Source organism: Eurytemora carolleeae, unplaced genomic scaffold (genome assembly GCF_000591075.1).
Source record: "Eurytemora carolleeae unplaced genomic scaffold, Eaff_2.0 scaffold527, whole genome shotgun sequence".
NCBI classification, from domain to species: Eukaryota; Metazoa; Arthropoda; class Copepoda; order Calanoida; family Temoridae; genus Eurytemora; species Eurytemora carolleeae.
Genome location: NW_019396488.1, coordinates 9,846 through 32,839, shown reverse-complemented (window position 1 = coordinate 32,839; position 22,994 = coordinate 9,846). Strand labels below are relative to the sequence as shown.

General features: G+C 31.5%; 1 protein-coding gene across 1 annotated transcript; it reads right to left on the bottom strand.

Annotated features, from left to right (window-relative positions):
- Positions 1-204: 204 nt before the first annotated feature.
- On the bottom strand, positions 205-18,918 carry LOC111704213 (IQ and ubiquitin-like domain-containing protein). Its single transcript, XM_023476366.1, has 20 exons — positions 17,828-18,918; positions 17,295-17,354; positions 17,175-17,226; positions 15,194-15,262; positions 14,743-14,835; positions 13,007-13,104; positions 12,551-12,659; positions 12,222-12,328; positions 9,914-9,959; positions 7,198-7,247; positions 6,976-7,011; positions 6,020-6,127; positions 5,818-5,910; positions 5,322-5,463; positions 2,828-2,892; positions 2,475-2,545; positions 2,053-2,060; positions 1,427-1,518; positions 1,002-1,085; positions 205-357 (listed from the first exon to the last, which is right to left on the bottom strand). Exons 3-20 carry the CDS (start codon positions 17,184-17,186, stop codon positions 261-263), a joined length of 1,380 nt encoding a protein of 459 aa, XP_023332134.1. The 5' UTR covers positions 17,187-17,226; positions 17,295-17,354; positions 17,828-18,918; the 3' UTR covers positions 205-260.
- Positions 18,919-22,994: the final 4,076 nt, after the last annotated feature.

Sequence of the window (22,994 nt, the reverse complement as noted above, 5' to 3'; positions counted from 1 at the left end):
TAGGCGAGGAAGTCACAGCTGGAATTGTCTAACGAATCCGACAGATATCTCCTGAAGTCTTGATCAGACAGAGCTGTTAAGGTTATCGTTGTGTATCGGAGATACTACTATAAATGGAGAGTTAGTTGAGATTACTTCTACTGCGTGGGCTAATATTAATTGGTAGACGATTCCCCACAGGCCACAGACATTTTTTCGAGGCACTAAGAAATCACAAATTTTATTTTAAATTAAATAACATAATCATCAAGAACGAGAAATCAGGATGGTTGTATTCCAACCCCACGGAGCTGAATCACATCAGGATTGTCGTCTTTAACAAATATCGACATGGATGCTATTTTTCCAAAATGGTTCCTGAAAAATAAAAAATAAACTGATTATAATCCCCATATTATATTATACTAGATAAAGAAAAAATAAATTTGAAAAAAAAATTTTGAACAAAATTTTGTTTTAATTATTTAGAAAAAATATTTCGATTTTTTAGCCTTTAACACCCCCCGGCCACCCCTGAGTGTCCACAAAAATGTCAGCTCATTCGGTCCAGCCGTTTGGCCGGCTATAGGCAACATATATTTATACGAATGTCTTGTTTTGATATATAGATTACATAATTTTAATTTAAGATTTTAGTCAATGAAAAAGTATAAGGTGGCTTAGGATGAAATTAGACTAAATTTTGATTAAAAAAATATTTTGTGGCAAACGCTACGTAAACCTCGCAAGAAGTCCATAGACATTTTTTGAGTTTGTGAAGCTAAATGTTTTTAAAAATCATATTGACAGAAATATCGAGTAGAAATAAAAAAGTTTGGTTTTAGTGTCATCATCGTTCTTACTTTTAATTAAAAAAACGTTGTAATAATTGTAATTGTGAAAACTGATATTTTACTTTAAATGGTAATCCCCCCTTTAAAGAAATGATTTGGGTACAAATTACAAAATCATTAAGCAAAAAATCGACGGCAATCTTCAGGTTTAAGAGTAGTATGGTCTACCTTGCAAGGGTATGTTTTCCAGCAATGATTTCTACAAGAAGAGGTCCATATGCTTTCAGTAGATCCTCCTTACTAGGGTAGCAACTAAACAATAACAATGATTTCTACTAGAAGAGGTCCATACGCTTTCAGTAGATCCTCTTTACTAGGGTAGCAACTAAACAATAACAATGATTTCTACTAGAAGAGGTCCATACTCCATATCCTTTCGTAGATCATCCTTACTAGGGTAGCACCTAAACAATATCAATAATTTCTACGAGAAGAGGTCCATGTCCCTTCAGTAGATCCTCCTTACTAGGGTAGCAATTAAACAAGAAGTTAATAAGTCTTACAGGCTGCGTCCATACCTTGCGTAGCCTGTTTAGTCCTCCTAGTTTCCTATTCTTCTCTCTACTACCAATACAGTTCTAGGTTGTGTATACCTGTTTAGTCCTCCTAGTTTCCTATGTATCCTATTCTCCTCTCTGCTGACAAGGATACAGTTCCAAGGGGTCCACTCCTTCTCACATTCCCTAATAAATAAAATGACATGAACGCTGGGTTTTTTATTGTTGCAATGACAAATTTATTTTAAAGGTCATTAGGAAATATACTGTAGGATAGTTAAAAAAACTAATACTAAAACTCATTAGTATTTACAGTGAATCCCAGCATATATTTGAATGCATAGCAATAGTTTATAATAATGTCGTATTCTTAACATATTTAAGATCAAATGCAGCGGAAAAATGAGTTATATATATCAATATTTCAGGCCTTGAAATTAATTTTTTATAAATATGACAGCTGTAATGCAGAATGCTTCCTCATTGGTCTGCACAAAAAGAAAGCTGCCATGAGATGTTCGCAGGTTCAAGATTTTGAAAATATATTCAAATATCATTGTAAAGTCATGTAAGTTTTTTGATAATTCTAAAAAACAACTTTTTATTTTTAATTCAAGGTAAATTAATAACCCTGAAATATGAAGAACAGCAATTGATATATTAAACTCGTTTTTCCGCGTCATTTGATCTTTAATATGTTGAGACTACGACATTATAAAAACTCTTGCTATGTATTCATATATCTGGGATTCACTGTATCACCCACTGAAATTTCGAATTTGGTAAAAATTGTGAAATTGAAATAGATTTAAGCAATCTTATGTGTATTTAATAATATTAGCAGAAGGTTAACAGTTAACCTATTAGGTGTATCTGGTCTGAGCAGAGTGCAACACCACAATTACTTTGGTTCATGTTCATATTTAAAATCTTAATTTGAGTTGAACAGTCGCCTTTGTATTCCACAGCTTTCTTGGACTTACTGTACAAGATACAAATAAAGAACAAAATAAGCAGGATTACAATACAGAGATTTAATCAATTTCTTTGAAACACTTATTTAATATCTTATATTTAGACAAAAAAAATAACGAATTTTCATATTATCTATAATAATAAACGTATATCTAACATTTAATTTTGTATCTGAGGTCGAATAAATCTGCATTCCCACTGAGAACAGATCTACTATTCCAGATATTCTCCACAAGATACCTTCATAGACAAAATTTATTAAGTTGAATCAATTTAAAATAAAAATATTGAGTCTTTTTGAGAAATCTGATTATGTTACCTAAGAAAAAAGTATGTTTACTCTTTAAAAAGCTAAGCTTACTGAACATGAAATTTAAAAACCTTGCTGAATATCACTATTAAATAGAGCAAACTTGCCGAATATCAGACTCTTAAAAAGAAAACTTAACAAATATCAGACTCTTCAAGAAGCATAGAAAACTTACCGAATATCAGACTCTTCAAAAAGCATAGAAAACTTACCGAATATCAGACTCTTGAAGAATGAATGCAGGGGAATTTGTGTTGTTCCTTTCTTCCTCTTCAAGCTAAGCAAATAAATGTTTTTAATAATTTGAAAAATTTCAAAACATATACTGTTTCATAGAATTTATAGCTTTTACACCTTCCAGATGGTTTTCAACTAGCTGTCAATACATTTGTACGTGCTTTCCATCTTATTATAATAATTCAGTCTAAAATTTATTCGTTTATAAAAGTAAATGAAAACTACTATTTGATATTTTTTCTTTACATTTTATACAATTCATATTATATCAAGAACTAATATAAAATTATTAGTTGTTGTCAAAACTATAAATAAGTTAAATTAAACTTAAACAAAGATGAACATAGCACGGAATTAATTTTTGAATGAGATAAATTTCTAAAGACGGGCGGATTTTTGATAATGTCAATTTGGTAATGACAATTTGGTAATGACAATTTGGTAATGACAATTTGGTAATGACAATTTGGTAATGACAATTTGGTAATGACAATTTGGTAATGACAATTTGGTAAGGTGACAATTTGGTAACGACAATTTGGTAATGACAATTTGGTAAGCTCACAAAAGTGACAATTTGGTAATGACAAATTGGTAACGTCATAAAAGTGACAATTTGGTAATGACAATATGGTAACTACAGAAAAGTGACAATTTGGTAATAACATTTTGGTAACTACAAAAAAGTGACAATTTGTTTAGAGTTAAATTTAATTCAATTTAATGTTTAATAATTTGCTGTTTTTCACATTATTTAGGGTTTGGTTAGGTTAAGACAATTTCTGGGCCGAGCGCTGCGGCTAGGATGGGCTTTGGGGCCGAGCGCTGCGGCCTATTAAAAGTTTAATAATGTGCTGTTTCTCTCATTATTTTGGGTTAGGTTAGGTTAAGACAATTTCTGAGTCGAGCGCTGCGGCTAAGATGGGCTAGGGGGCCGAGTGCTGCGGCCTATTAGATGATAAATAATGTGCTGTCTCTCTCAATATTTTGGGTTAGGTTAGGTAAGGTTAAGACAATTTATGGGCCGAGAGCTGCGGCTAGTGTGGGCTAGGGGGCCGAGCGCTGCGGGCTATTAAATGTCAAATAATGTGCTGTTTCTCACATCATTTTGGCTTAGGTTAGGTTAAGACAATTTCTGGGCCGAGCGCTGCGGCTAGGATGGGCTAGGGGCCAAGCACTGCATCCTCTTAAATGTCAAATGTTGATTATAAAAGGGACAGTTTGGTAACTACATATAAAAAGTAACATTAATAACTTCCTAACATTGACATACTTAAAGTCCGTTCTTGTTGTAGTATTTAAATCCTTCTGAATCTTGTGACATTTTGCCACCACTAGAAGTGGTGATGAATAAGTAGTTCATGATCAAAGTCTCCTCTTCCTGCAGTATATGACACAAGTGCAGGTTGAAACGTGGTTTTTAGAAAATATTGCGAATTTTACAATTATTTTTGGCGGATTTCTTTTGTGCAGAAATAAAAGATTCCTAGAATCAATTATCTTCAATTGAATATAAAACTAAAAATTAAACAATTTTACATAATGTCACTTTTATTTCGTTTACCAAATTGTCACTTTCATGACGATATCAAATATTTATTACCAAATTGTCACTTTTTTGTTGTTACCAATTTGTCATTACCAAATTGTCACTTTTGTGAGGTTACCAAATTGTCATTACCAAATTGTCGTTACCAAATTGTCACCTTACCAAATTGACATTACCAAAAATCCGCCCATCTTGCTAAACTATAAACTTCTGTTTATTTGAAGTACCGGACCGACTTATAGACAGCTTGACCGGGACATTACACATTCTTTTTGTGAGAGCATTGAGCAGAAAGAAGTCCTGTATGCCGAGCCCATTAGCGCCTGATCCAATCAGGGTTTGTTGTCTATTCTAAACCAATAGAAATAGTATGGCGGTAACATCTATCTTTTTATCTATCTCATTCTCCAATCAGAGTTATGAATCCTTTAGTAAATGAAAATATTTACTTACACTGAAACTATAGTAAAAGCTTCGATTCGGTTTCAGTCCCTTGACTTGCGGACATCTTGACTTCCGAGTGATTGAGATTGGAATTATCCTGATTCTCATTGTTCAAAATCCACAATTCAAAGAAGTTTGGTTATACCCAGATAGAAACAGCTGTTAAAATTGTAATAGAACGGTTTAGATTAAACCCCTCCAAGAAACATGGCTTAAATCTAGAGGATGAAGCTGTTAAGCTCAGATAACATGATTCATTTCTGAAACCAACCCAGACAATCTATATTTGTACATTAAACGCGCTGGGTCCACTGCACACTGGTATATAAACTAAGCTGGCTGGTGCCAACAAATGTATTTATATTTATGATTTTGTATGATTTACTCTATCGACTGGACGGTAGTGTAATTGTACCTTTTCGGATCATGCAGAGGGTATATTGGTGCAGGAAAATTTACATTTATAATTTTTCTACCTTGATGCTGTCCAACAGCTGTTTATATAAGCTGAGATCAAGCCGTGTGCGCGCATCATTATCCAACTGTTTGCAACCGCGGCATTGTGCTATACTCCCGGAACCAGCTGATATATTGAAACTGGATTTTGGCAGGTAGCGGCTGAAACAAATCAATCTTATTTTTTGTTGTTCAGCTGGAAACGTTAATAGTTGATGTAATGTAACATGGGTTTAAGACAATAACCACAAACATACAAATACTTTATACATGACACACACATGACACATAACACTGAAATCATAGATTTTTCTCCCAGTTTGCTAATTACTAAAAGAGGCATGTAACAAAAGATCTTTGTTACACAACATTGATCAGTTTGATGTGATTAACTTGAAAACAGTCCCTTTAACTCAAGTCCATCCTAAACTAATCTTTTGGTCAGTGTACTGCAGTAATCTGCAGCATACTGACAGAAGAAATAGTGGGTTTTAGTGAAGGGTGAAATGGTTTGACCTGCACGCTTGGCAGAGCTCTATATCCTTTTTAGTATCTCTACTTCGGGTCTTCTTCATCTGTGTTACAGAGGACAAATCTGGAGCTTCAATCCTAGAGTCAGAATCATTATTGATTGATTGATCAATATTTAAACTTACTTATTGATTGATTTATTGATTGATCAGTTTTGAATTGCAAATAAATTGATTAATTAACCAACCTTAAAAACTTTCTGACTTGAGGATTATACTCCGGGTTGCGTATATACTGGAGATACAGGTTTAATATCCGAGATCTTAAACCAGTCATACTTGATCCAGGTAAACTTCTAAACAAGGGTTGGATACTGTTACCATAAGAAAGTGGTATGAAATCAAGGAAATCTAAAGCCTTAACACTGATGTGAGTATATCTACAGAGAAGAGAAAAAAATGAACAAATAAAAATGATACTAATGCATCATGGAAAGCCAGAGCTCTTTGACGGACTCTTCTTGAATACTGACTCCATTTTGGTTTTAGTCCAAGCTAATTTCTCATTCTAAGCCGTGGTTCATGCCTACTGGCTTGAATTTAAACTGGGATCTGGGGCAACATTGGCTTCGGTTTTCCACGTGTTCAAACATGCGTTCAAAGCAGGTTGTCTGGGTTGGCATTTTCTAACAAAAATATTTCTCCACGTTGGTGACTTATCATCCACCTCACTTTCTGTCCAACCTATAGCTATATACAAAAAAGCTAATATGTTGTCCTGTTTATAGGCCGGACTACTTTCAATCCAAGCTTAGCTCCGGGTCCGTATGAGGACTGAAGAGGTCATATCAATAGAACTATCCACTCTGAGTTTAGCTCCAGGTTTGTAAGAGAACTATCCTGATTCCGAGCTATTGAGCTCACACTGGTTAAATGTTAGCTCCGGATTACAATATACTGGATCCAGGTATACAATTAACTAAACAGTAGGGTTTGGATATACTGTATCCAGGTATAGCTTCTAAACAGTAGTGGTTGGATTAACTGGTTTCAGGTATACCTCTAAACATTAGGGGTTGGATATATTGGATCCAGGTATGCTTCTAAAGAAGGGTTGGATATGGATTGGATATTCTATTTGATTCGGGTGATACTACATTTCAGAATTTGGAGCTTACAAAACCTACAACTTTTGAGAGTTTACCTGTTAATAAAATCTATTTCACGTTTTATCAACAACCTTAATCATGTTAATAAATATTGGATAAACTTTTTAAATGGAATGAGTTCTTTTAAGTTATTGTTTTATGACATTTTAGAATTAATTAACGCTTAGTTATATCAAAGCAAAATTAAGATTAGAAAAAAGCTGCAAAACAAAACTGATTTTATTTTGTTAAAAAAAATTATATTTCCAATTTTTTTCCTGAGTTCTTTTACAACTTTGCAGTCATCATCCTTTACCAGTGAATCCAACTAAAGAAAAAATAAAATTAAACTATTGACGTAATATTTAAATTATTGACGTAATATTTAAACATTGACGTAATATTTAAACTATTGACGTAATATTTAAACTATTGACGTAATATTTAAACTATTGACGTAATACTTAAACTATTGACGTAATATTTAAACTATTGACGTAATATTTAAACTATATTGAAGTAATATTTAAACTATTGACGTAATATTAAACTATTGACGTAATATTTAAACTATTGACGTAATATTTAAACTATTGACGTAATATTTAAACTATTGACGTATGACGTAATATTTAAAGATCCTTCATTCATTCATTAGAGGTATATTCGATTCACAACGGAAATAAAACCTTTGTCTGGTAAAGAATCAACAATTGATAGGCGATTATATTAATACAATGAAGACGACTTTAGATTTCAATTTTTATTTATATTTAGCTGCTTTACAGGATGGATACACATATCACTTAGAAGCCAAGAGAAGCCGTGGCGAAAAACGCCTTATTAACACAATTTATCTTTCAAACATTTGTTAATCAAAGTTCAATTAGAATTGATTTTATTTGATGAATTTCGATTAACAATTTTTATATTTTCCTTATTTTTAATTAAATTCTCTTATTTCTTGAAAATAAAAAACCATGTTTCTCCTTAGACAAGAACTAATTAATTTCACATCTCGTAATAAAGAATTCGGATGAAAAATATAATTAAATAAAATCTTTACATTTTCTTCTGTCACTTAAATAATACAAATGACTGGTAAATACTGGTTCATTAATTCATAATGTAATCCAGCACAGTTTTATACCATTGTATATATTCAGTATTGTATATAATTCCTTACAATATTTTACGGGCCCAATTTCCAAACCCAAGCCCCTTAATTGTCCGTTAAAAAAGTTTCAAAAAAAGCCAAGCTTGAAGTGCCGCCAGAACTAAAGATAACGGATTAGGCGGAGCCAGGCAGCTGGCAGCTGAACAGAGTTGAGACGGATTCACTAAGTGCGGGAAATAACGAACCCGTAATATTTAAAACCCTGATATGGTTAGTATCCATGAAGGGCACGGGCAGTCGTAGTACATTTTCATTTCCGAGCCGGGTCAACCTTTCCGGTCCCAGTTTGCACATTGGACATTGGGTAAAAAAGAATACACTCAATAGGACTAGCCGGTGCAACAAGGTTGATGCGGTCAGACTTTAGGTTGAATTTACTTTTACTGAAGGGTCAGAGGTTCGTGAGAAGGGGTTGGAAGAGTTTGTTATGGAAGAATACATCCGCAAACTTAGGCGGAGGAATTCTTGAAGTGTTCATCTCTACTCTTATTAATTGTTATTTTTAAACGTGTAAATATATTTTGATGTGTATAATCGTGACATTTTTCAATTCAGCTTATGGCAATTTACTTTATTAAGTTTCAATAGATTATCATCCACTAGCTCATAATTTAAATAAAATTTATGAATTTAACAGTCAATAATTTTTATCAAAACTGATTTTCTAGTTTTGATAAAAACCCACAAAACTAAAAATCTTTTTAGTTTTAATAAAATCCATCAACTCAAAAATCAATAAAGTTTATCTAAAATTAATTAACTCAAAAAGATATAAAGTCCATTAACTCAAATATCTAAATAGTTTTTAAAAAATCCCTTAACGGAAAAATCTATTATAGTTATAATAAAATTCATTTACTGAACAATCCTTTTAGTTTTAATAAAATTTATTTTTATTTTTATTTCTTATAAACAATTCTGAAATGAAAACATCTATAGCTTCAATAACATCCATAAATCAAAATTTAGTTTTAAAAAACCATAAATTGAAGATGATCTTTATTGTTTGTTTATTTACATAAAATTAATCTTACTTCATAGCTTTTAAAACCTTCAATACCATTTTCTTTTTAAAAAAACATAAAATTTTCGCTCAAAAAGAAGGCATTTTATACAAACACCCCGGACATTGGGTAAAAAAAGCAGACACTCATAGGACTAGCCGGTGCAACAAGGTTGACGTGGTCAGTCTTTAGGTTGAATTTACTTTTACTGAAGGGTCAGAGGTGCGTGAGAGGGGATTGGAAGAGTTTGTTATGGAAGAATACGTCCGCAAACTTAGGCGGAGGAATCCATGAAATGTTCATCTCTACTATTATCATTTGTTATTTTTAAACGTGTAAATATAGTTTGTGTGTATAATCGTGACATTATTCAATTCAGCTTATGGCATTTTACTTTATTAAGTTTCAATAGATTATCATCCACTAGCTCATAATTTAAATAGAATTTATGAGTTTAACAGTCAATAATTTTTATAAAAACTGATTTTATAGTTTTGATGAAAAATTTATTATAGTAATAATAAAATCCATTTACTGAAAAATCTACATTATAGTTTTAATAAAAACCATATATAGTGTTAATTAAAGCCAAAAAAGGAAAACCTAACATAGTTCTGATAAAAAACAACAAAAAGAATTTTTTTTTTTTTAAATCGTTATTTTCGCAAGAAAGCATTTTTATTTCTTTTAAATAATCCTGAAATGAAAACATCTATAGCTTAAATAACATCCATAAATCAAAATTTAGTTTTTAAAAACCATAAATTGAAGATGATCTTTATTGTTTGTTTATTTACATCAAATTAATCTTACTTCAATGAGTAATTCAACCCTGTCCTCCACAAACACAACCTCCTCCCTAAATACAGTTAGATACAAAATTATTATTTTTAAATCAGTAAATTAAAGAAACCATCTATACATATATAAAAAATATTATCTTTTTGACGAAAGTCATAAAACATCAAATTTTCTAATTGCTTACATCCTTGCAACCCAATGTCGTAGACCTTTGTTTGTTAAAACTATGAATTCTGACGAATCAAATGATCTAAGTTGGAAATATTAAAGGTTTACACCATCAGGTTGGAAAGATATAAGGAAACTCCTTAATTTAATGTTTAATGCCTTTTGCAAAAAAAGAGTATGAAGAGATGGTCAACATTTTTAGACATTTTAATTGATTTAGTTTCTGAGCTGTTTAACATAATAACATTGGGTAAACATTATTTAGCAATTAAGTTTTTTTATTGTCATATTTTTACAAATTATAAATTTTAAGCGACTAGTATTTGATGCATAATTTTTTCAATATTCTTCTTTTCTGTTTACTTTTTTCACTTTAACATTGGCTATAAATAATGCATAGAATGAAAAATGTGGTTAAAACACTGGGTTTCAGTTCATAATTTATAAAACATTGCCAGTCCCACAAAATATCTGATATCATTTTTTTGTTTGAAAATATACAGAACTAATGTAATCTGGCCTTTTCTTTCTTATCTGTGGGAAACCATATTATCCTGTCCTTTCTTTATAATTTTTTATCTTTTCCCTTTTTTATAATCTGTGGGAAACATTAATATCTTATCCTTTCTTTATTGTCTGTGGAAAACATTAATATCTTGTCCTTTCTTTATTATCTGTGGGAAACAATAATATTGTTTCCTTTCTTTATAGTCTGTGGGAAACCACAAGATCTTGTCCTTTCTTTGTTATCTGTGGGAAACCATAATATACTGTCCTTTCTTTATTTTTTGTGAGAAAACAATAATATCTTGTCCTTTCTTTATTATCTTTGTGAAACCATAATATCTGGTCCTTTCTTTATTATCTGTGGGAAACCATAATATCGTGTCCTTTCTTTATAGTCTGTGGGAAACCATAAGATCTTGTCCTTTCTTTATTATCTGTGGGAAACCATAATATACTGTCCTTTTTTTATAATCTGTGGGAAACCATAATATCTTGTCCTTTCTTTATAGTCTGTGGGAAACCATAATATTGTATTCTTTCTTTACAGTCTGTGGAAAACCAAAAGGACGTGTCCTTTCTTTGTAATCTGTGGGAAACCATAATATTGTGTCCTTTCTTTATAGTCTGTGGGAAACCGTAAGATCTTGTCCTTTCTTTATTATCTGTGGGAAACCATAATATCTTGTCCTTTCTTTTTAATCTGTGGGAAACCATAATACTGTGTTATTTCTTTATAGTCGGTGGGAAACCATAATATACTGTCCTTTCCTTATTATCAGTGAGAAAAAAGTAATATCTTGTCTTTTCTTTGTTTTCTCTAGGAAACCAAATATCTTGTCCTTTCTCTATTATCTGTGGGAAACCATAATATCTTGTCCTTTCTTTATTATCTGTGGGAAACCATAATATCGTGTCCATTCTTTATAGTCTGTGGGAAACCATAATATCTTGTACTTTCTTTATTATCTGTGGGAAACCATAATATTGTGTTATTTCTTTATATTCTGTGGGAAACCATAATATCTTGTCTTTTCTTTATTTTCTGTAGGAAACCAAATATCTTGTACTTTCTTTATTATCTGTGGGAAACCATAATATCTTGTCCTTTCTTTATTATCTGTGGGAAACCATAATATCGTGTCCATTCTTTATAGTCTGTGAGAAACCATTATATCTTGTCATTTCTTTATTATCTGTGGGAAACCATAATATTCTGTCCTTTCTTTATAATCTGTGGGAAACCATAATATCTTGTCCTTTCTTTATAGTCTGTGGAAAACCATAAGATTGTGTTCTTTCTTTATAGTCTGTGGAAAACCAAAAGGACTTGTCCTTTCTTTGTAATCTGTGGGAAACCATAATATTGTGTCCTTTCTCTATAGTCTGTGGGAAACCATAAGATCTTGCCTATTCTTTATAATCTGTGGGAAACCATAATATTGTGTTCTTATTTTATAGTCTATGGGAAACCATAAGATCTTGTCCTTTCTTTATAGTCTGTGGGAAACCATAAGATCTAGTCCTTTCTTTATAATCTGTGGGAAATCAAACTATCTTTTACTTTCTTTATAATCTGTAAGAAACCAGAATTCTGGTCATATCTGTGTTTAAACTATAGAATCACTTTGGATTTTAAAATGTTTACCGTAGGTTGTTATGCATATTCTTATATGCTGTAGCAAGACGAGTTTCGGGAGTTTCAATTTCGATCAATTCTCCACTTTTCAACATTTTTAATATTGGGGTAGCCGCCTGATATAAAAAGAAGATTTTATTATTGTTATTTGCATTGTTGTTGTTATCATCATTATTACTGTAATCATGTTTATTATTTTTATAAAGATTATAATCTTTATTACTATTTTTATCATATGTATATATAAAATACATTGTAATGACTACATCAACCTCATTGGCATATTTATGTTTTTTCCAAATAAATGAAATAAAAAAATGTGTGTTTGTTGTATATACCTTTGTAAGAAATTGTTCAATCATTCTTTCCTTCGCGTCCATTTTTGCACTGCTCTTATGCTTGTTTATTTGCAGGAGCAGTTCAGCTTCGTTCATAACCAACTTTGCTCTGACAAAATAGTGTTTGCTTTTAAATATTTGCTTCGATGTATTTTCTGTACAATAATTACTCTGTTTAATTTTTGTAAAAATATTACTAAAAGAATTAAAACTTTTAACCATTTATTGAAATAAGAATAGGTTTAATGTAACTGCCTTCGTTGTACTTCACCAACCCCAGCCCAACCTGTCAAAATTGTACAGCATTTTAAAACGTTGTGTTGTACTTACTTAAGTTGTTTGTACCTGACCACTCTGTACTGTACCCACCCATATTGTACGTGTACCTACCCATGTTATACACGTGTGCCTACCCATGTTGTACAGTACCTACCCAATACCCATGTTGAACTGTACCTGCCCAGATTTGCTGCCTTGCTGTCCTTGGCTTGTAATGAAGCTTCCTGTTCCTTTCTCCAGTCTTCAAGTCGATTATAAAGCATGTCAAAGTCTGCCTAAAAAGTACAGTAACATATAGATATAGGACACAGTCCATTTAAAAGTAAAACCTATATTTATGATACAGTTCCCGTATTTAAAGGAAGTGTTCGCGAAAAATGGGACTTATGTCGAAAAATATTCGATGGTGTTAAGGAGAAAATTGTTAAAAACGACTCATACTGAAGAACGTAGTGTCCATACAATTCAGAAAATTGCAAGATTCAACTCGGATCGTAATAAAATCAATTTAATTTCAAACAAATCATTCAGATATTACAACCTATAATCATCGAATTTTTTTCGTCGCATTTATATATAGTCGATATTGGATAATATATTGTTTTTGTTTTATATATGATGCAATTTAAACGACGATTATTTGGCCGCCAGGTGTCTCTGCTCTCGATGTTTCTGCCTGGTTCCACCTAGCGGACAAAAAATTGTCGTTTTAAGTGCATTGTATATAAAATAAATAAAATGTATTATTAAATATCAACTTCGTACGAATGCATTGAAAAAAAGTTGTTGATTATTGTTTGTAATATCTGAATGATTTGTTAGGAATTAAATTGATTTTATTACGATCCGAGTCGAATATTACAACTTTCTGAATTTGTATGGGCACTACGTTCTTCGGTATGAGTCTTTTTGAACAATTTTTCCTTATAGACACAACAGATAGAAGTAAGATCAGTAGTAATCATCATCGAATATTTTTCGACGTAAGCCTGTAACCCCTTTCATTTTTCGCGAACACTTCCTTTCAGAAACAGAAAAGAACCAAAATAAATCCTTTTTATCAAATTAACAAAGGGTAAAGAATTCCATTCCATTTTTTCAAATTAGCCTTAGGTAATGAATACAATTCCGTTTATAGAATAAACCTTGGGTCAAGAATACAATCCCTTTTATCAAATTAACTATGTTTAAAGAATACAATCCCTTTTATCAAATTAACAATGTTTAAAGAATACAATCCCTTTTATCGAATTAATCTTGAAAAAGAACACAATCCCTTTTATCAAATTTGTCTTTGAAAAAGAATACAAACTCTTTCTCAAATTAATCTTTGATAAAGAATACAATTCCTTTCATCAAATTAACCTTTGATAAAGAATACAATCCCTTTTATCAAATTAATCTTTGATAAAGAATACAATCCCTTTTTATCAAATTAATCTTTGATAAAGAATACAATGCCTTTCATCAAATTAACCTTTGATAAAGAATACAATCCCTTTTATCAAATTAATCTTTGATAAAGAATACAATCCCTTTTTATCAAATTAATCTTTGATAAAGAATACAATGCCTTTCATCAAATTAACCTTTGATAAAGAATACAATCCCTTTTATCAAATTAATCTTTGATAAAGAATACAATCCCTTTTAATCAAATTAATCTTTGATAAAGAATACAATGCCTTTCATCAAATTAACCTTTGATAAAGAATACAATCCCTTTTATCAAATTAACCTTTGATAAAGAATACAATTCCTTTTATCAAATTAACCTTTGATAAAGAATACAATCCCTTTTATCAAATTAACCTTTGATTATGAATACAATCCTTTCTATCAAATTAACCTTTGATAAAGAATACAATCCCTTTTATCAAATTAACCTTCGGATTAAGATGAAGTTAGCTAACCTTAGATTTTGGATTTTTACATCTCTCACTTTCAATTTCTTTCCTTTCTTGAATTTCCTCTTCGCGAATTCTTTCCTCCTCTTCTTCTCTAACCTAGGCGGGTTTAAAAATGTTTTTTAAAAAAATTATTAAACATATTGTTTAAATAGTATCTGTATTTTATTTTTTACCAAAAAAATTTTCTTCTTACAGAGGGTTCCATAAAATTGTAGAATTAAATGACGACATTAGACCATTTTTGTGTGTATTTGACGTTGTTATCGAGCACATGTGTTTTCTATGGTTGCTTGAAAATCCAAGTGTTTCATGGTTATAACTATTATAGAATCTAACAGTTGTCTTCCTCTTCCACGGGTCCCTCTGTATTTTTAGAAAATTACAAATATAAAAATAGCGTATTGAAGAATAAATATATAAAAATGTTTCTAAAATGATTTAAAATACTTGTTACCCTTTGTAAAGAATAATCTTCTCTCATCTGCATTACTTTTCTTCGAGCAATCCAACCCCGGCACACTCTCTAATAATTCAGTAATTTATTTTAAAATCGAGGTTTCTCCCCTCCTCGAGCAATCCAACCCAAGCACACTCTCTAATAATTCAGTAATTTATTTTAAAAGCAAGGTTTCTCCCCTTCTTGTAAAGCTTGTTTTATCAGTTTATATATTTAATCTCTGGATCTACCAATCATCTCCGTTTATTGAAGACCTAGCTACGGATAATTTTAATACTTCTTCGATATCACGTTGTGGTCATTCTCTGCACAGGAAAAACTTTAACTAAGGGATTCCAGTCGAATTTTTTTGCACGAAAATCGTGCCAAAATTTTGCAAAGATTTGCTCACGTTTCGAGTAAAAATTGCACGAAATTTCGATGTTTTTGCGCAGTGATGCGCAAAAGCTATTTTTATGAAAATTCTGAAGAAAATCTTGATATTTGCGTATATGTATAATTCCTGCTTTTTCGTTATTTCGTTAACTTTCGAGAAACAATTCTAAGAAATGATGAAAAAATTCTAAATTAAACCAATCAGAGTCACCTATACTCCAGCCTGCTCGGCGCTCACACCGAATGACCGAATAAGTTCCAATGCTCAGGTTTTAGGTCACCAGACCGTACCGACTATTACACCGTTTACCAGCAATTAATCTCAAGTGGTAACTTAATCATAATCACATTCACTAATTATCAGTCCAGTCTGAACTTGGAGATGAGTAGGGTTAGATGGAAGTTGTTTTTTATTGAAACTAATTCACACCATACTGTCCAAATATTGAAATCTTTCATATTTATGCATTGTAAGGCCTATGGCATGCAACAAATATTACTAAATTTCGTTTTCCTGCATGCACAAACAAAACTGCTCTACAAAAATTTTAATTTTTCGTATTCATGGGCATTGCAAAAATGACCTGTATTCATGCGCAATATCATGAAATTTCGTGCAAAAAAATATTTATTTCGAATGAATGCGCAATTTTGTGCAAAACTGGTTTTGTATTGATACGAAAATGATGCAGAATTACGTGCAAAACCACGAAACTGTTGCGCAAGGGATTTGACTGTTTCGTGGAAACCCTAGGATCAAACCTTTTTCCCTGAATTGATAAGTGCCCACATTGGATATCCAAGCGTTAAAGTATTTAAAGGAGTGGCTGGCTATGTATGGTAGTTGAACTCAGAGTGCAGTATTATAAGATAAAATATCAGTATTCATTTGATACCTATAAACTTTATTTTATTCTATAATTGATATATAAGACTGCAAACTCGCTCCTCGTAAAACACAAGGCTGCATAATTTTGTAGGTTTCCATTTATGAAAATTGTTCAATAACCCGGCAGTAAATGTACATTAGAGTTTAGTAACAGGTTGAGATAATAAAGATGATCTCTTACCAAGAAAATACTTAATATTATATAGTCATCTTTTTTGTAATATTAAATTTTTATCCAAAACTATTCACATGGATTTCCTTGAATTTAGTTTCAAAGCGAATTTGAATAAATTTAAAGAAATCGGCAAATAGGTCTTAAGAAAAAAAAATAATATAATTATGATACAGAAAAAAAATTGATTCTTTCATTGATTTCATCTAAAATTTCTTTTGAGAAATATGTCCCTAAAGATCAAATTAGTTTATAAAAGACTTTTGTTGCTTTTTTTATTCGTGCTAATTTATATTTTCTAAAAATCTATTTTTGCGAAAAATAATTTCCAGAATTATCCCGCGTTGTGAATTTTAAGAGTTAGTTTGCGTTCTTATGTAGTGATAACGTCATAAAAGTATCAAAGTTATCTAGATATTTTATTTTATAAAACTGCACTCACAGTTCAACTATACATACATAGACAGTCGCTCCCTTTAAGATTAAGGATAGTCCACACTAAAGTTCAGATCATAATTAACTATAGCTGTTTAACAATATACCTGGACAAACATAATATTCTCATTATAGACCTCCTCCTGCTCCTGAGCTGAACTAAAAATATAAAAGTATTTTAAAATAAAATCTTCAATTTCGAGATTAGAATTTAGAATATGCCAGACCTATATCCTTTAGCTTGAATTACTCTATCTTTGTAAACCACTTCATGGAAACCAGGAACCCTAAACATTAAAATTTTAGGTTAATTTGTTTTTATATAACTCTATGTCTAAAGGGTGCAATTCCAAACTATTGTTTGCTGATCTTTCTCACATGTCTTATACATAAAACTAAATATTAGTAAACAGTACCTGCTTTAGACGTGTCTAAAACTTAATATTAAGCTTAATTTTAAGTTAAACGTTGCCCGAGATCGGAGTGTTTATAAACTAAATATTACCTGAGTCCGGTGTGTCTAAAATTAACTATTTCCAGAGTTCGGCGTGTTTAAGGCAAAAAATTACGAGCGTTTAGCGTGTCGACAACTAAATATTACCAGAGTTTGGGATGTTTTAAATCAAATAAAACTTAAGTTCGGAGTGTTTTAAACTAAATATTACCTGAGTTCGGCGTGTTTTCAACTAAACTTACCTAAGTTTGGCGGGTCTAAAGCTAAATATTAATTGAGTTCGGCATGTCTAAAACTAAATATTACCTTGTCTGTGTGCACTCGTCTTGCCTAGTCTGGATATCTCTCTCCTGGGTAGATTTGGTTTGAATTCGTCTGAAATACAAGTGCACAGTTAAAGGGACTGTAGGCTATGGCCTAATTTCAAGTGACTCTACATGCAAAGATGGCAATTCCCAATTTACAATACCCTCAAAACCTTAGTCTTATTAAAAATATTGAAGAGGCCATCAATTTTCTGATTAACAATGTTTATTTTTTACATATTCATTTATTTTAACAGTATTCTATAATAAATAGTTAGAAGAACGCAGATAGAAATATTCATGTTCTCCATTTTCTTCTGGTTTGTACATCTTTAATCATTTTGCGACTGATTTAAAAAAAAGAAATTGTTTGGGACATCCTAGCAGCTGTCAGGCTGCTAGCTCAGAAGAAGGTGGAGAGGCTCCTGCTTTCCTATTTTTCTGAAATCTTTGTTTTCACATGTTTGTGTGTGATTTGGCGTGTTCTTTATAGCTGAATCATAACTGATTAAGTTAATAGATTTACTATTATATTTCTGACTGGGGCATTTTGTACGTTTTGAGCCCTCTCAAAGTAGTTCTTGTGACATCAAGTTGTGGAGCAGGAAGAAAAGACATAAGGAAGTTTGGCGGAGGAAGGGTATGAGGGATTTCAGTAGAAGATCCTTCTTTCCTTTGTTTTAAAGTGTTTCCCACTTATGGAAAATTAAGGTGCAGACCCATAATTACACCATTTATGCAAAATGGGGAGATAAAGCCTTAAAACCCCACCATGGGTGGAATCTTATATAGTAGTCCAGTCCTCACAGCCGACTGAGTAAAAAAATGGTATTATTGTGGAAGGCTTGTATACCTTTCAGGGGTTATACTTCTAGCTGTATTCCTTCTTTCAGTTGATATGTTGAGCTATAGAAAAGCTGAAGATGGAGTTCTTGTTTCCTAGCAAGAGAAAGGAAAAGAGAGAGAGAGAGAGAACCCACACCCTTCACTGTTTCCTTACTGCAGGATGAGTCATGAGCAATTCTATGCATGAGTCATGAGCAATTCTAACCTGTGAAGCCAGGAACCACTGTGGGCAGGTCCGATCCCTGCCTAGAGCACAGAGCAACTGGTTATAGATGTTTAATTCTGATAATTTCTCTATACATATACAGATATAAGATTAAAAGTTTGTAGGTTGGACAAAACCATCCAATGGACGAAATATATTGATAGTTTCTATTTAGTAAAATTGAAAATATTCGATGGACACATACAACTATATAAAAGATAAATCCAACTTTTTCAATATATTGATAGATGTGAACATCAATATAGAATATATTCAAGAAATTGTTCTGAACAGTCCAAAATATTAGTAATTCCCGAGTACAAATTAGAAAATCCGGGAATCATAATAAGACAGCATATGATTGAAGAAAGATGGCTCTCCGTTGGGATGTGTATTGGAGACTAAAAAATGATTAATTTAAGTCCGAAGCAGCAGTAGAATCCATGATTGTTTAGAATCTCAACTGTATAAAACAACCAGTGTATGTTTTGAGTACCGGAAAAAATTCTACGCTACTGGAGTATTTTCAAAGTCATCAGTATCAAAGGCTTTTTTTAGATCTAAGAATACTCCCAAGGTATATTCAGATTCATTCTTTTTCAAACCTTGGTAAATTTTATCTAAGAATTGTAAAAGTGGATGTGAGGTGTCATGTTTGGGTCTAAATCCATGTTGGTGAGAATATAAGATACTATATTTATCTATAAATCTGAACATTTGACTAGAAACCAGCTTTTCCAATAACTTCGAAAATGGAGAAAGTGAACTGGTAGGTCGATAATTTGTGAAATCACATGTGGCACCTGATTTAAAGATTGGTAGTACTTTTGCACACTTTAATAGCCAGAATATAGAAAGAAAGCATTAAAATAAATTGGACCAAGAAAAAGGTGAAGGGAAGTAAAAAACTAATTAAGCAAAATGAGAAGAAAAAATACAGAATTAGGCAAATTAAAATAAAAATTCAAATCAGATGAGTGAATAAAAAAGAGTTAAAAATAAGAAATATAAAATAAATTGTAAAAAAAAGAGTTTAAACGACTGAAAACCTACCTTGTCTCTGTAACCCCCCAGGAAAGGTTTCTGAGAGGTAAACTCTTGAATTTCAATGACAACCTCTCTTTTTAGATAAAAATACATTATTTACTAAATTTTTCAAAAATTGTCATGAAATTAAACATGATAAGCATTGAAACTATTAAACAAAATATATCAATTAGTTTTAAATTTTTTTATTTTTGCTAATTTCTTTAAACACGAGTTACCCAATCAAAAATCATGATCAATTTCATCCAAACAAACAGACAGACAAACAAACAGACAGACAGCCAAACAGACAGCCAAACAAACAGACAGACAAACTAAGATTACTGATTTATTTAGCTGATCATTTATTTACAAGAATGCGAAGGGCACAACTCTTTTTTTAATCATAATATTAGCCTTATCAGATTGGAAGGGATGAAAGATATATTGATAAATCTCAATTTAAAATTTGTCTGAGAGATAATTTTTATGATAATGCATTTAGTTAAAAGAAAAAATACAATATTTTAATTTCAAAAGATATAATCATAACTGTTATCATTTTAATATTACGAGTGAATATATTCCTTCTCTTGATAGCCTTGGAACTAATATTAGAATTTGCTGAGAAAAAGTTGAAATCTTTGCTGTCTAGTCCTAGCTCAGGATCTGAGGCTGAAACAAAAATATTATAAATATTATGTTTTAGAGGAAGAACAAGTATACATATTTGGTTTATTCTAAATAGTTAAATGAACATATATTAATATCCAGGAGTACATGTTCTCGTGTTTGAGGAAGGAGACTCACTGGTTCCTGGATGCCGGTTTTTCCTGTTCCCGGATTTTCGTCATAATTCTCGAGCATTCTTAAGTTTCATTTTAGACTCGAATTATTGCTGCTACAATGTTTTCAAAGAAATTGAGTCTTTTACACAAACTCAAATTTTTGAATCCCTATATCTTTGCAACTTGATGGAGTAAACCTTAAATAATTTGATCTAGCAGAATTCAAAGTTTGAAATATCCAAGATTTACGAAATCGGGGTTTTTTTCTATTTAGAGTTTAGAAAATTTATTGATTTTGTGTATGACAAAGACTCAATTTCTTTATTTTGATTTTTGAATTCATTCTATTTCCTGCAAGAACACATTTAAATCAGTACTATTAAATTTTAAACAGCGTTTTTTAAACATTCTTAATAGATATTTGGTCACTTATAGTTTCAGTGTTTGACTTTTACCTTTTTCGAATTTTGGATCAGGCCCAGTTTCTGAATTAGTATCTGAATCAGTGAAGGGTTGGGAATACTGATGCATTTTGGGATCTTTACAACAAATTCATATTTTAAACTAACCTTTTATATCATTTACAGGGTGTCCCACTAAAAAAGAAATTAAGTGACGTCTTTATTTATGCAGGTATTTTTTCGTGAATAATTTTTTTTTCACTTAAAACTTGAAATATCTGAAATGTGATCTACCTTTTTTGTACCATTACATTTCTGGTTTAAAGGTTTCAAATAAAATTAAATTACGACGAAGGATAGATCACATTCTTTTTTAATACAATTGTTCGTTCTCTATCATCAACTTTTTGACATCAAAGACGAATTTTAATTCGTCTTCTAATTCTTATGTTTTTAGGAGACCCTGTTTTATATCTGACATTACTTGTCGACATAGTTTTTAGTTTCCAAACCATTCACAACAGGTTTAACCGGCATCCCACTCTAACATTCACAACAGGTTTACCCGGCACCCCACTCTAACATTCACAACAGGTTTAACCGGCATCCCACTCTCACATTCACAACAGGTTTAACCGGCATCCCACTCTAACATTCACAACAAATAAAACCTCCACCCCACTCTAACCGTTGCATAATCCGAGCCGGTACAACACTTCCTGTACATGCAGTCTAGACTACAGAGTGTAGAGTCGACCCAGCAAGTTTCATGCAACAAATGTAGCCTGGCAGAAACCAATAAATTTTATCAAATAATTGATAGTGAAAATATATTTGTTTTGGTTGCAAAAATTTAAAGCATGTGTATTATTGAAGGTCTGCTAAAATTTACCTTAAAATGTCTTAGCTTTACAAAGATATAAGGTATATATTAATAGATCTCTCCGTGTGATAAGAATTAGACTACAATTTTATTTTCTACTAGGTTGGAAACCAACCCTGCCTAAAAACTAAACATTCCCTATAAACGTCAATTCACTCAATTTAAAATCTTTAAACCATAGGCTTAGAAAGTTCCCGTGGTTCTATGGACTTCAAATGTAATTTGGTCAAGGGGTTCAAAAGTTATGATCGGATATCAAACAGATAAACAGATATTACTACTTGTATATGTAGATGTGGTAAACATTATGAAACATAGCAAGAATTGTTAACGCTCCGCATTTCTAGTTTATTCCCTTAGAATATATTCCCTTCTTGTTGTTATTATCTGTACAGAAGAACAACAACTAACTATGGAATGTGCAACAAACTATTTATTGATCAAACCAAATCAAAAGAATCAATAATCTTTTAAACTGTGGGTTACTTGCTATATATTCACCATCGTGCTAGTAGGAACTACGTAATATAATGCAAAATATAATTAGCTTAAAATTCAAATATTAATTTTATACTTTACACAATAATCCCTCAACCTTGAAGGAATACATGGTGAAAACCCCGATTTAAAAAACAACCCCTCCCTCCAAATTGAAAACCTAGCCCCTCCCTCCCTCAGTAAATAAAATATAGAATTAATATATAATAAATTCTGAGTTTGATATGAAATGTTAATGTCAGTGACAGATTACCCAAAGATCTCAATATTCGCGGCGCCTAGAAGACAGGGCTCGGTACTAAATAATAAAAAAATCTTAAAAAGAGAAATTTTCGAAAAATTTTCTTTTCCAAAGACATTTCTCCATTTTATCTTAGATCTTTTCAGATTTTTTTGCTTCAAAAAGTCAATTAGAGCAAGAAATTCATGCATTAGATTTTATTATGTCATCTAGTAGTGCCTTCTTGTAGTTGAACAGAAATATATGCAGATCTTGCATCTAGTCAAAAATTTAGGGATTA